This window comes from Caloenas nicobarica, chromosome 1 (assembly GCF_036013445.1).
Source record: "Caloenas nicobarica isolate bCalNic1 chromosome 1, bCalNic1.hap1, whole genome shotgun sequence".
Lineage (NCBI taxonomy): Eukaryota > Metazoa > Chordata > Aves > Columbiformes > Columbidae > Caloenas > Caloenas nicobarica.
In genome coordinates, this window is record NC_088245.1 from 96894151 (window position 1) to 96906390 (window position 12240).

The window sequence follows — 12240 nt, forward strand, 5'->3', positions numbered from 1 at the left end:
ACTGAATTTGTATCTGGTGCCGATAGAGAAATCAGTACTAAAAAAATAAACAAATATAGAAAAATATAAAAAAAAATAAATAAAAGCTCAAAAAGCTTCTATTAATTCACAGGAGATGTAAGAGTTGGTTCGAAGAACAGTTTCTGCCTGAACATCGCCGTCATGGACTTGGAGAAAAGATGGATTGATAGAAAGAATTGGACAATGACTTGGAGAGAGGCCTGAAGAAAGGAATTGTGTTACGAAGGTCTGTCCAACCTGGGGACAACAGCTGCTGACCAGAAGATGATTTTCACCTGTTGCCTGAGCCAGACTTGCCCCCTACCTCCTCCCTGTAACAAAGGCCAACGAAGAAGAGCATGCGCAGAGGCTCACCAAGGGTCTTGAGGTCACTCAATGGACCAGTAAGAGATCCCTGAACTGAGGCAACGCAGGCGCAGACGGGTTCTGGCAAGCGAAGCGAGGACTCCTTGGGCCTGCGCAGTTAAGCCTAGATTGCGCAACAAAGGCAGAGATTGGCCTCAATCTATGGGAATGAGGGAGGGTAAAGAAGCATAAAAGACGATTCCCGACAAGACATCATCGAGATCTCCCCACCGAAGGATCCCGGATCACGTCGGAGGACCGGAAGGACTCTTCTCACCAGACCTGAGACCAGAGGGATGCCCTTGGGACTCGTTTGGTGGTAGCTATAATCCTCATTCCCCCCTTTTTCTTTTTACCTTTCCTTTTCTCTCCATCTCTCTCTATCGCGTGTCACTTTATGGGCAAATTAATAAAGCAATAGTGTTTGATTGAGTTATAACCCCTTGGCATTTTGGTTGCCTTAATTTTGCGCTTCAAGACCAAGGTAAACGAACCATCACGAGTCCATCACCGAATGGACTATCACAGAAGACAAGATGTTGTTTTCAGAAACTGCAGCCAGCACAACTCAGTGCTACTTGGCAGGTTTGTATCCATGGGGATGGACAAAGCAAAGAGAGATACAAGTGGGCTAACGAAAAAGAAGTTAATGGGAAAAAAACAAGGAGAGTAAATCCAAGCAAGAGGTAAAGGTATAGAAACAAACAAACAGGACCTAGAGCAAGTGGCAAATGACTGGTTAAGGGATCAGGAGCACAAGTAGTGTTCTCCTCTGTTCCCCTAGTTGGAAGGTATGATGGAGAAAGATACAGAAAGACTCAGCAGATCAATACCTGGCTGCAAGACTGGTGTCACTGGCAGAATTTGGAGTTTTTTGATCATGGGTCAGTTTACATGACACCTGGCCTGCTAGGGACAAATGGGATGCACTTGTCTCAAAGAGAGAAAAGGATCCTTTGACAAGGGTTAGCAGGACTCATTGAGAGAGCTTTAAACTAGATTTGAAAGGGGAAAGGGAGAAAACCAGGTGCAGCAGGGGCAAACTAAAGGGTGGCATGCCGGCATCTGAAGAATGGGGTGCTAGCAAGGCCCTTCAGTCTGCTGTCTCAGTGGAGGTAGGGCATGGAGACCCGTGTGCTAGAAGACACACAAGTGTTACAGATGTGTTAGATGCTGCAGAAGTGCCTGAGAATGACCACAAAGGAATTAGGGCTTCTCACTGGAAAAAGATGGGTGGGATCAATGGCCCAGCTGAAGTGCATCTATACAAACGCACGCAGCATGGGCAACAAACAGGAGGAGCTGGAAGCCATTGTGAGACAGAAAAACTACAACATAGTTACTATCACAGAAACATGGTGGGATGACTCCCACAACTGGAGTGCTGCATTGGGTGGCTATAAATTCTTCAGAAGCGGTAGGTGAGGAAGGAGAGGAGGTGGGATAGCCCTGTTTGTTAAGGATTGTTTTGATTGTCTTGAGCTTGATGAGGGTGATGATAGGGTTGAGTGTTTCTCAATTCTTACCCCATAGAATCAAGGGGAAGACCAACAAGGTGGACATCCTGGTGGGAGTCTGTTACAGACCACCCAACCAGGATGAAGAGGCAGATGAAATATTTTGCAGGCAGCTGGGAGACGTCTCACGATTGCTAGCCCTTGTTCTCGTGTGGGACTTCAACTTACCAGATATCTGCTATAAATACAACACAGCAGAGAGGAAACAGCCTAGGAGGCTCCTGGAGTGTATGGAAGACAACTTCCTGACACAGCTGGTCAGTGAGCCAACGAGGGAAGGTGCTCTACTGGACCTGTTGTTTGTGAACAGAGAAGGACTCATGGGTAATGTGTTGGTTGGAAATTGCCTTGGACATAGTGATCAGGAAATGACTGAGCTTTCTATTCTTGGAGAAGGTGAGCCTAGCTACTGCTATAAAAGGGAAAAAAAATGCTTCTATAAATACATGAGCAACAAAAGGAGGGCTAAGAAGAATCTCCATCCTTCGGCAGATGCGAGGGGAGGAACATAGTGAAAGAGGATGAAGGAAAGGCTGAGGTACTAAATGCCTTCTTTGTGTCAGTCTTTAACAGTAAGACCAGTTGTGCTCCAGGTACACAGCCCCCTGAGCCAGAAGACAGGGACAGGGAGCAGAATGAAGCTCTGATAATCCAAGGGGAAATGCTTAGCGACCTGCTACACCATACACACACAAGTCTATGGGCTCAGATGAGATCCATCCAAGGGTACTGATGGAGCTGGTAAAGGTGATCACCAAGCCACTTTCAATTATTTGTCAGCAGTCCTTGCTAACCAGGGAGGTCCCAGTTGACTGGAAGTTGGCAAACATGATGCCCATCTACAAGAAGGGCCAGAAGGAGGATCCGGGGAATTACAGGCCTGTTAGTCTGACCTCAGTGTCAGGGAAGTCATGGAACAGACCATCCTGTGTGCCATCACGCAGCACATACAAGACAACCAAGTGATCGGGCCCAGTCAGCATGGGTTTATGAAAGGCAGATCCTGCTTGACCAACCTGATCTCCTTTTATGATAAGGTGACACACTTAGTGGATGAGGGAAAGGCTGTGGATGCTGTTTAACTAGAATTATGTAAAGGCTTTGACACCGTATCCCACAGCATTCTTCTGGAGAAGCTGGTGGTGCATGGACTGGATGGGTGTACTCTGTGATGGATAAAGAACTGGCTGGATGGCTGGGCCCAAAGAGTTGTGGTGAACGGAGCCAAACCCAGCTGGCGGCTGGTCATGAGTGGTGTTCCCAAGGGCTCAGTATTGGGGACAGTTGTGTTTGTTCTCTTTATCAATGATCTGGATGAGGGGATGGAGTGCACCCTCATTAAGTCTGCAGATGACACCAAGTTGGCAGGAGTGTTGATCTGCTGGAGGGTAGGAAGGCCATAAAGAGGGATCTAGACCAGCTGGATCATTGGGCTGAGGCCAATTGTATGAGGCTTAACAAGGCCAAGTGCTGGGTCCTGCCCTTGGGTCACAACAACCCCAGGCAGCGCTACAGGCTTGGGGAAGAGTGGCTGGAAAGCTGCCTGGAGGAAAAGGATCTGGGGGTGTTGGTTGGCAGCTGGCTGAACATGAGCCAGCAGTGTGCCCAAGTGGCCAAAAAGGCCAAGAGCATCCTCATTTCCATCAACTATAGTGTAGCCAGCAGGTCTAGGGAGGTGATCATTCCACTGTACTTGGTGCTGGTGAGGCCCCACATTGAATCCTGTGGTCAGTTAAGGGCCCCTCACTACAGTAAAAGAAATTGAGGTGCTGGAGAGAGTTCAGAGGAAGGCAACACAGCTAGTGAAAGATCTGGAGCACAAGTATTACGAGGAGCGGCTGAGGGAACTGGGGCTGTTTAGCCTGGAGAAAAGGAGGCTGAGGGGAGACTTTATCACTCTATACAACTATCTGAAAGGAGGTTGATGCATGGAGGGGATTGGTCTCTTCTCCCAAGTAACAAGCAACAGAATGAGAGGAAATGGCCTCAGTTTGCACCAAGGAAGGTTCAGATTGGATATTAGGAAAAATTTCTTCACTGAAAGGATTAGCAGGCCTTGGAACAGGTTGCTCAGAGAAGTGGTCGAGTCACCATCTCTGGAGATGTTTAAAAGACATATAGATGAGGTTCTCAGGGACACGGTTTAGTTCCTGAGTTAGGTTATGGTTGGACTTGATGATCTTAAGGGTCTCTTCCCACCAAAATGATTCTATGAAAAGTGCTAAAGAGATGCCATTTGAAAAGCGGGTGACCCTCATTCCAGCAGATGCAGGTCTCTCCCAGCAGCCAGACAGAACGTCTTGCCTCCGAGCAATCCTGAGTTCTAATGGGCATGACAGAAAAAAACAAAAATACTTAAGTGACACTAAGATGATGAAGGATATGAAGTCCAAAGGGGATCATACTATTTGATTTTTAAAAATATTTCAGACTTGGTTTTGATTTTTTTCTAGTGTATGCGGACACATTTTATGCATGAGTATACATCGATAACACACACATTAATGTGCATGAGCATTTCGGGAAAGAAATAGAAATGAGAGGAAGGAATTTAAAAAATAAGGAAAAAAAGTATACAGTGTTTAGTACCCATTCAACACTTATTAACAGCTTTTGAGGCATGAGCAAGAGATGAGGTGTTCATTTGCATAATTTAGCATCATATGAGCTGAGAGACTTATTTTCAACCCAAAGCAGTCTCATGTAAGGACCTCTAAGGGTTTTCTGACAAGGACTACTGCAGCACACCTGTCAGCTTACCAGGACATTCTTGTAGACATTCAGAGTGTAGAGCCTAATGTCCACTGGGAATACCACTGTCTGTCAGCCAGCATAAACCACATCTTCAACACTACAATGTCAATGGTTAACAAGACTAGACAAAAATATTAATACTTTACTCACTATGTAACAAAGTAGAGGACAACCATGTGAGCTTAATTCTGTGCAAATGAGGACTGGCAGTGAGATGACATTCAGAATTGCCTGTGCCTTTTCCAAACCTCTTTTAGAAATGCAATATTTCTCCTCGACCCTTCTGCTTGAATTAGTACATCACTTTGAAAACAAAGTATGGCTTTGCTGGGTTGCTTGCCTCTCACATATTTTTCACTAGCTCAGTGACCTCAGATAGGAACACAGGGACAGAACATTCAGTTTTCAACACACATGACACAAACTAAGAAGCTTCAGCTCCAGGTTTGTCAAGTAAGAAAGGGAACTGCTATATTATGACTGTCTGGCAGCTTTTTGGATCAAAACATCCTGATGTGATAGGTAAAATGTGAAATACAGGAAACAGTGCGTCCTTAATTGCACTCAAATCCCAGTCCCACCAGCACTTCCCTGAAACAAGCAAAACGAATAACTGGTTGCAGAGTCAATGTGTAAGATGCAACAGCTATAATTCCAATCCAAAATCTGTGGAAGTAAAGCAAAACCTCAACCTATGCTATGGGAGTGGACTAAAACTCAAACTCAAAGACTTGCTGCCAGTACACCATCATTTGGCAGACTGGGCCATGACAGCCCTCATGCTATTCAGCACCACACATACGTAGAAGATTCCAACAACTGTTCAAGGACACAAATATTGACATGATCAGAATACTGATGGCAGTTTACAGTTGAAGTTGCCACTGGTCCTACTAAATTTTCACTTGCTTTCCTCCAAAAAAGCAGTCTCAACTTTTAATTATAAATGGCCCTCAGGCACTAGACTTTTCTTCTTCATTTACCCTACTAATTGTAGTGTTATATGGTGTCATTATTGGCAACAATGAGAATGCTAATAATCAAATCTATTTAAAATGGACTATCCCTGATTAAAGCCATGAAACTACCCAGTTAAACAGAAAAAAATCATCATTTCAAAAATTAAATCCTACTGCACCTTTTCAAAGCAAGACATCTCTGGAGCTTGTGAAATATATCTATAGGTAAATCACATTCTAGCACTAGTGAAATACGAGCCAAGCAGATTACAGACCAGATTGATTAAACTAGAAATATAGTGGGAACAGGAAATGTAATTTATGTGCAAAACTTTTTGTTTGTTTACTAACTGAATGCTCATCCCTCAAAGACTTTTCACATTCAGATCTGCGTTTACCTGTGATGAATAATTTTTATTTTGGGTTATTCTATTACTTGATCTTTCTGTGGGCTTAAATTCACTATTGAACAATATTGCATGGAAAATTTGTGAAGTAATCTGCATCTCCACTGAAAAATATCTACAGAGCCACAAATCCAGCCATATGGCTGGGCTAAGCTATTCTGGAAACATATCTGTGAATCATCTAGTTTCCTGCTTTTGAAGGAGATCACTGGGCATTATGGTGCAAGTATACACTACAGATGTTAGAGATGACAGTATACAACTGGCCTGGGGTGCAGTTGCTGCAGCCAGGTGCATGTCACAGCCATGGTCTCAGCTATTTGCTGGGCCTTAATCTCACTGGGTCTGCAACCCACTTCCACATTCTTGGCTTCATGTAGACATAGAACACAAGGACTGAACAGATGCCACAAGGTGCCGCAGACAGGTGCCATTCAGCATGACTTGGACAGGGAGCACGACTGTGGCCTGCATCAAAGGACATGTCTACATGCAGCCCAGGGTCTGAGGACGGCCAGTCCACTCAGGGTATAAGATAGAAAACACCCACCCGTTCCAACAGTTTATTAATGGAGTTTCTGCTCTGTTCTTTTTTTTTCAATAAAAGGATACAGAAGCTTTCCAGAGGTGATACAGCCAACATCTGCCAGGACACACCTTGATCTGGATAAATGCCAAATAAAACCTAGGGCAAGGATAAAAACAAAACATGCATTAATAACACAAACTGAAAAATACTTGCTACACTTATCTCAAATATTTAAATAAGACTCATTCAAACTATACATTAAATTGTAAGATTCCCTTCAGTATTTTCAGGTATGTTTCCTCCACAACTGAAAAGAAGCCCTGAGATACTTAACGAAGACAAGTAATATTCTTTCCTTAAGCTTACTGCCGAAGTCACATATCTCTTAGGATAAAGTTGTAATCTTAAGGATCTATCTGGAAAGCAACACCCACACCTGAGGAAATCCAGAGTGTCATCTATTTTGTCTCCAATACAGAAGCTCTGCTTGCCAAAAAAAGGCTCCTCACAGCACCTAACAGGATAAACTCCAACTTTGTGAAATATTTCTCAAGTCTTGCAGTCTACTATTTTGCAGATTTCGAAGATTTTGTTAGAAAAGGGCAGGTGTCTGGCAGCCCTGGTAGGAAGCTGCCCACCTCCCCTTGGCCTTCTGTCTTTCACACCTTGGAGAGCTGCAATTGTTGGTGCCTCCTCCCCAGCAGAGCTTTTCCCATGAACATCCCCCAGGTGTTAGCCAATATGTAAAAGCTCATCCTAAATTCAGCAGGCAACCGTTAGGGACACAGAATTTCGAGTTTAAGCTGCCTCCTCAAACTCAACTGCCTACACTACCACGTAGTCCATTGTGATGGCTAGTACACCAAACAGTGGTCTGATTCAGTGCACTACATGTTATTTTCACTTTTTGCCATCTTGTCGCCACCCTTAAGACATGTTTTTTTTAGCTAAGACCAAATATCACACCTCACTTTGAACTAATCCTAAGAAACTTGAGGAGAAAGGGAGGGATAGAGTTGCAAATTCAGTACTTACAGAGCAGACGACTACAAAGATAAAAAGGCCTGAAACTTTCAGGAATTTTAGACAGCATCTGAAATGTAAGAAACATTTGTTTACTATATGTCTAGATTAAAATAAATCTTTTCTGTTCTCTTAATAGCTCTGGCATTTCGGAAGCGTCATGGTGAGCACTTCTGGGTGGTAATATACTACGTCAGAATATGGACACCACTATGTGGGGTTAGCAGGGGCTTGAGAAGCCTCAATGAAAATAAGGGAATTCTGCCGCACAGAAAGATTTTACCCCTCCAGCTGCAGCATGAGCTAGTGCTGGGACATGGAGCCACTTCTGCACTGCTGCTGCCAGCCCCTGGCAAACCCAGAGCCCCATCAGCTCTCCCTGGTCTCTGCCAGGGAGACAAAGGAGTATTGCCATGGCAGGGAGGTGGCAGAGAGCACAGCTTGTTGCATGGAGGCGTCGTGTCATGAATGACTTCCTCAAATCTAAACTTCTGATATACGATCTGAAAGGTGTTGGGAAAACACAGTTTGAAGTCAAGAACAAGCTTTAAGAATCTCTCGGTTTTAACAGTGTCTCTTTAAAAAAACTGCACGTCATGAGCATCTCTAGACAAACCAACTAGCAAAATTAGACATTTGTTTGCATAGCACAGCTGCACCATTTGAAGGAATGCCCAGTTCTGGAGATTTGATGCCATCAAACTTTCTGAAGCGTCAGAGCTTACAAATGAGTGGTTTAAGCAAGAATAACTCAAAATGCAGATGTTGAAAATGCATGCTCTCAAGTAAGAAATCTTTAAGATTTAGCACTTTTAAATTACCATTTTTTTAATCCTACCATAAAAGGCAACTCTTAACTAATTATATTTTGCTGCCCATCAGTATGTCACAGAGATGTCTTAATTTACAGAACTCTTTTTGGTGTTTTACTCTTATTACAACTTTTCATTAATTGAAGGCACTGATTCTTATCCCATCTTTTTCAAAATTAAGCATTCAAACATTGCTTTTCTGACAGAATGACAAATGTAAGGTTTGATTTAAGTCTGACGACAAGCAAGAAGGAAAATATTTCAAGTTACTAGGATAATTAGTCGAAAAGAAGGGCAATAAATAGTTGCATTGACAGATGCTATAGACCAAAATATTAAAGCAGAGTAGTCTGAAAAGAGTCAGAAATAATTTATAATCACAGTGGAAATAAGTCCCTAAATCAAGTTCATTGACTGAAAACAGCTTGAGGGACTGGATACACATTTTTTAGGAACATTGCTTTCTAAATGTCCCTTTTCTTTAGAATTCTCCAAACAGGCAGAGGAAAAATGGGAGGGGGGGTGAGGGGGGAAGTGGCAGCTAAAGCAGCTAACAAAAATATGTTGCCGCAAACAAAGTGATAAAAAGGGGCTATGATAGCTGATAAAATACATGTGGTAGCAACTTTATGCAAAGTTTGCAGAGCATAAAATTCTAGAGAAGGGAGAGGAAGAGAGGAAGCCAACTAGGTGGCTTCTTCCAGAAATGCCAAGTAGCCCTGCTCTAATGAAAAACAAGGAGGCAGAGAGGGAGAAGAGGGTAATAAAGTCTTGAAGAGAGAGGAATGACAACAAAAGCCATTATCAGCACCCCACAACTTATAACTTCTTTTAGTACTGTGTGATTTGTGGATAATACTTAGTGCCAGCTTAGTCATGTATCCCCTATTCTATTTGTCTGTTCTCTCCATCTCCACGTTATAGTTCTATTTTGGTATTTTTGAGAATTTGTTATGTTATGAATTGTTAAAGCCCAGTCCAGATTGGTTTTGTTTTAATGTACTTGATACTTTGTTTGCTTTTCCAAATCAATAATAATAACTCAAATTATTATTGAAACAAGAAACATCAGTAACTTGATTTTAAGACATAAGAGAAGTCAAAACCCATTAATTAAGTGTTTATAAATTCATAACCACTTGTCTGTAAATAACAGAAACTCATCAAAAGAAGCTGGTTAAATATAATAAAAAAGCTTTTGGGAATGGTTATTTTATTAAATATAGAATTTAGAAAGCTCTTTTCCTCCCATCTGTTTGTTTTCACAGCATTTCATATTAGGGAAGGAGCGCTTTTAACAGCTTACAGTTGAGAAGTGATCAGCCTTCGACTCAGCCATGGTTTGCAATCTGTCTCTTCCTACAGAACTAATCTGGCACAGCGATGTAAGTACAAACTCTGAGTCAAAACCCACACTGATATATGCCTCCAGAGCAATCCCATTTGACTTCAGTTGGAAATGTATGAAGTATAAATCTATGAAGGATTTCATCCCCTGGTCTAAACCAAATGATTTTTAGTCTGATTTGCATGTGGTGTTAGGCAGTTTAGCTCCATTTATTATCTCAGTGGAGTTATGATGATTTATGGCGGCCAAGAAGCTGGCCCCAAATGTACGGCCTGCACTATAGCAATGAAAATATTTCAGGGGAGGGTCTGCCAGAGAAATGCTCTACTCCCCAGATTATAATCCTACGCTGTATTGGAAACAATGGATTCTACACACCCACTCGATGCCTTTGTTCCGTCAAATACCAGGGTAAGCTACCGCGAGCGTGAAGAAAGACGCCTGCCAAACTTCTTCACATCTGCTCATGTTCCACTAATTGCAGCCACTGAAATTCTCCTGCTCCATCTGTTCAGCAGCAATGCAGGAGAGCAGCACTCCACACAATACTGAATGCACAATGAAAGGAGGAGAACAATCGTGAAGTGATGAGCTAAGACAAGGCACAGATTGGGAAAAGAGGCAAGGACATCTCACTGGAAAGGCTCCACAGATCAACTCAGAGACGGGGACATGCAGCGCTGGGCTCCAAGCAAATCTGCAGAGTAGAGGCCAAACCAAACTAGTAAAAAGTATTGAAACTCTGGAAGGGGCAGAGAGAATTAGTATAAAAGTTTAAAGGGTTTGCTAGTTAAATCCCAGGCAAAAATATCCTGAGAAAATTTGAATTTAAGCTCTTATCAGATTGAAATCTTTTAATATATGGACAGACTCAATTTCCTCTATGCCTAAATGAGGTAAAAGACTACTTTGAGGTAAAGCGTGAAATACATTAATGTTCTTAAAGATACAAAAATTCTTGGTTAGATTTTGCATTGTGTGCATTTGAAAAGCTACAATAATAACTACAGGAAGACTGTGTTAGATACATATTTTAATTGAAGTATTTCATAAAAGCAACAAAACACTTAAAAATACATCTGTGGAATCAACCAAGGGCCTTTTAAAAAATGGTTTCAAAGGAATGTTAGAAGCAATATAGGAGGTATTTAATTACAAATTTATAATAGGTGCTATGATTGATGTTTGTAAGAACAAGGGGCTATTGATCATTAGGTAGAGGATACAATCAATTTCACCAGGGTTTATAAACAATGGCAAGATGCAGCCTAAATATGGAGTGTTATTTTATTCATTTGTAGAAAATAAATAACTTTCTAGACATCTATAATCAAAAAATAATCCCTGCAGAATTTTTTTTTAAAAAAAAAAAAAAGAAGAAAAATGGAAAAGGAAATAAATGAATGTTTGAATTCAGACCTCATCTTTGATAAATTGAATTTGACATGAAGGTTGTCCAAGATTTCATATTTCTCAGAGGAAGCAGATCTGGACAAACTTGTCATTTCACTTCCCAGTTGAATCCTTTGCTCAAATTCTGCAGAGCTGTTGTCCCATGAATCATCATCTGTGGTAAAATCTGGATTATGAAGAGCCATGCACTGCAACCTGTCACACATTTTCAGTGAACACAATAAAACAAAACAGTGGTTTATTTCAACAGATAGTAGATTCAACGGATCTTGCATATCCTTATGTTCATTGTGAGAGATTTTAATTGAAAAATTCATAGAAAGAGATTTATTCAGTACAGACTGACCTCCCCTTGGTCACACGGGTGGGTAGACTGTGGAGCAAAAACAAAGACCCCATGACATTTAGGTGCACCTAGGAGAACAAGCTCTCTGATGCACCAGGCAGATGCAATTCAGGATTTGGTGTGTAAGTCCCCTATAAGGACCATGCCTATAGCTCTGCTGCACACAGCCTGCGGTTGCCCACCTTTAGGGCTCTCTCATCACCCTGACCTCAGACCTTACCTCCTTTCCTTCCCCATTTACAGCCCCTTCTTTCCACTCAAGCTCTTCCAGAGTAATTCTCTGCTCACAACCCCTGCCATTCACTCTATTTCCCAGCAGGTTTGGTGTCAGGATATAAAAAGAACCATGCACAATTAAACAGAAGAGAGTTTAGAAAAAAAAATTTAGAGTAAAATGAAAGTAACTCACCCATTTTCCTCTGAGGAAACCTTCAATAGGGGTGTCTTCTCTGTAAAGCCAGTGTTTTTTGACCTTGAGCTGAATAATTTGGAAAAATTGAAGTGATGTCTTTGGAGAGGAAAAAAAAAAAAAAAAACAACAAGGAACAGTAAATCTGCAGCACAATGATTCACTTCGGTTCTATATATTTAGTTCTAAATATTTTGCTACAAGTCCATCTAACTAGTTAAATATCCTTTAAGAATGGTGTTCACCTAAATTAAAGTGTTCATTAAGTTTGAACTATTCATGGTAGTTACTTCCTTATAGTCGTGGGGGGCTCTACTGCATAAAATAAATTTATCTTATCCTAAAAGTGACATCTAA

General features: G+C 41.7%; 1 protein-coding gene across 1 annotated transcript in view; it reads right to left on the reverse strand.

Annotated features, from left to right (window-relative positions):
- The window catches only part of OCA2 (OCA2 melanosomal transmembrane protein), a 177113-nt gene that overhangs the window by 142678 nt on the left and 22195 nt on the right, over nt 1–12240 (reverse strand). Inside the window, exons 2-5 of the mRNA XM_065653528.1 lie at nt 11884–11982; nt 11135–11323; nt 7568–7625; nt 6616–6688 (exon numbers count right to left, since the gene is read on the reverse strand). Coding sequence (XP_065509600.1) covers nt 6616–6688; nt 7568–7625; nt 11135–11323; nt 11884–11982 — 419 coding nt within the window. The remainder of the gene's footprint in view (nt 1–6615; nt 6689–7567; nt 7626–11134; nt 11324–11883; nt 11983–12240) is intronic.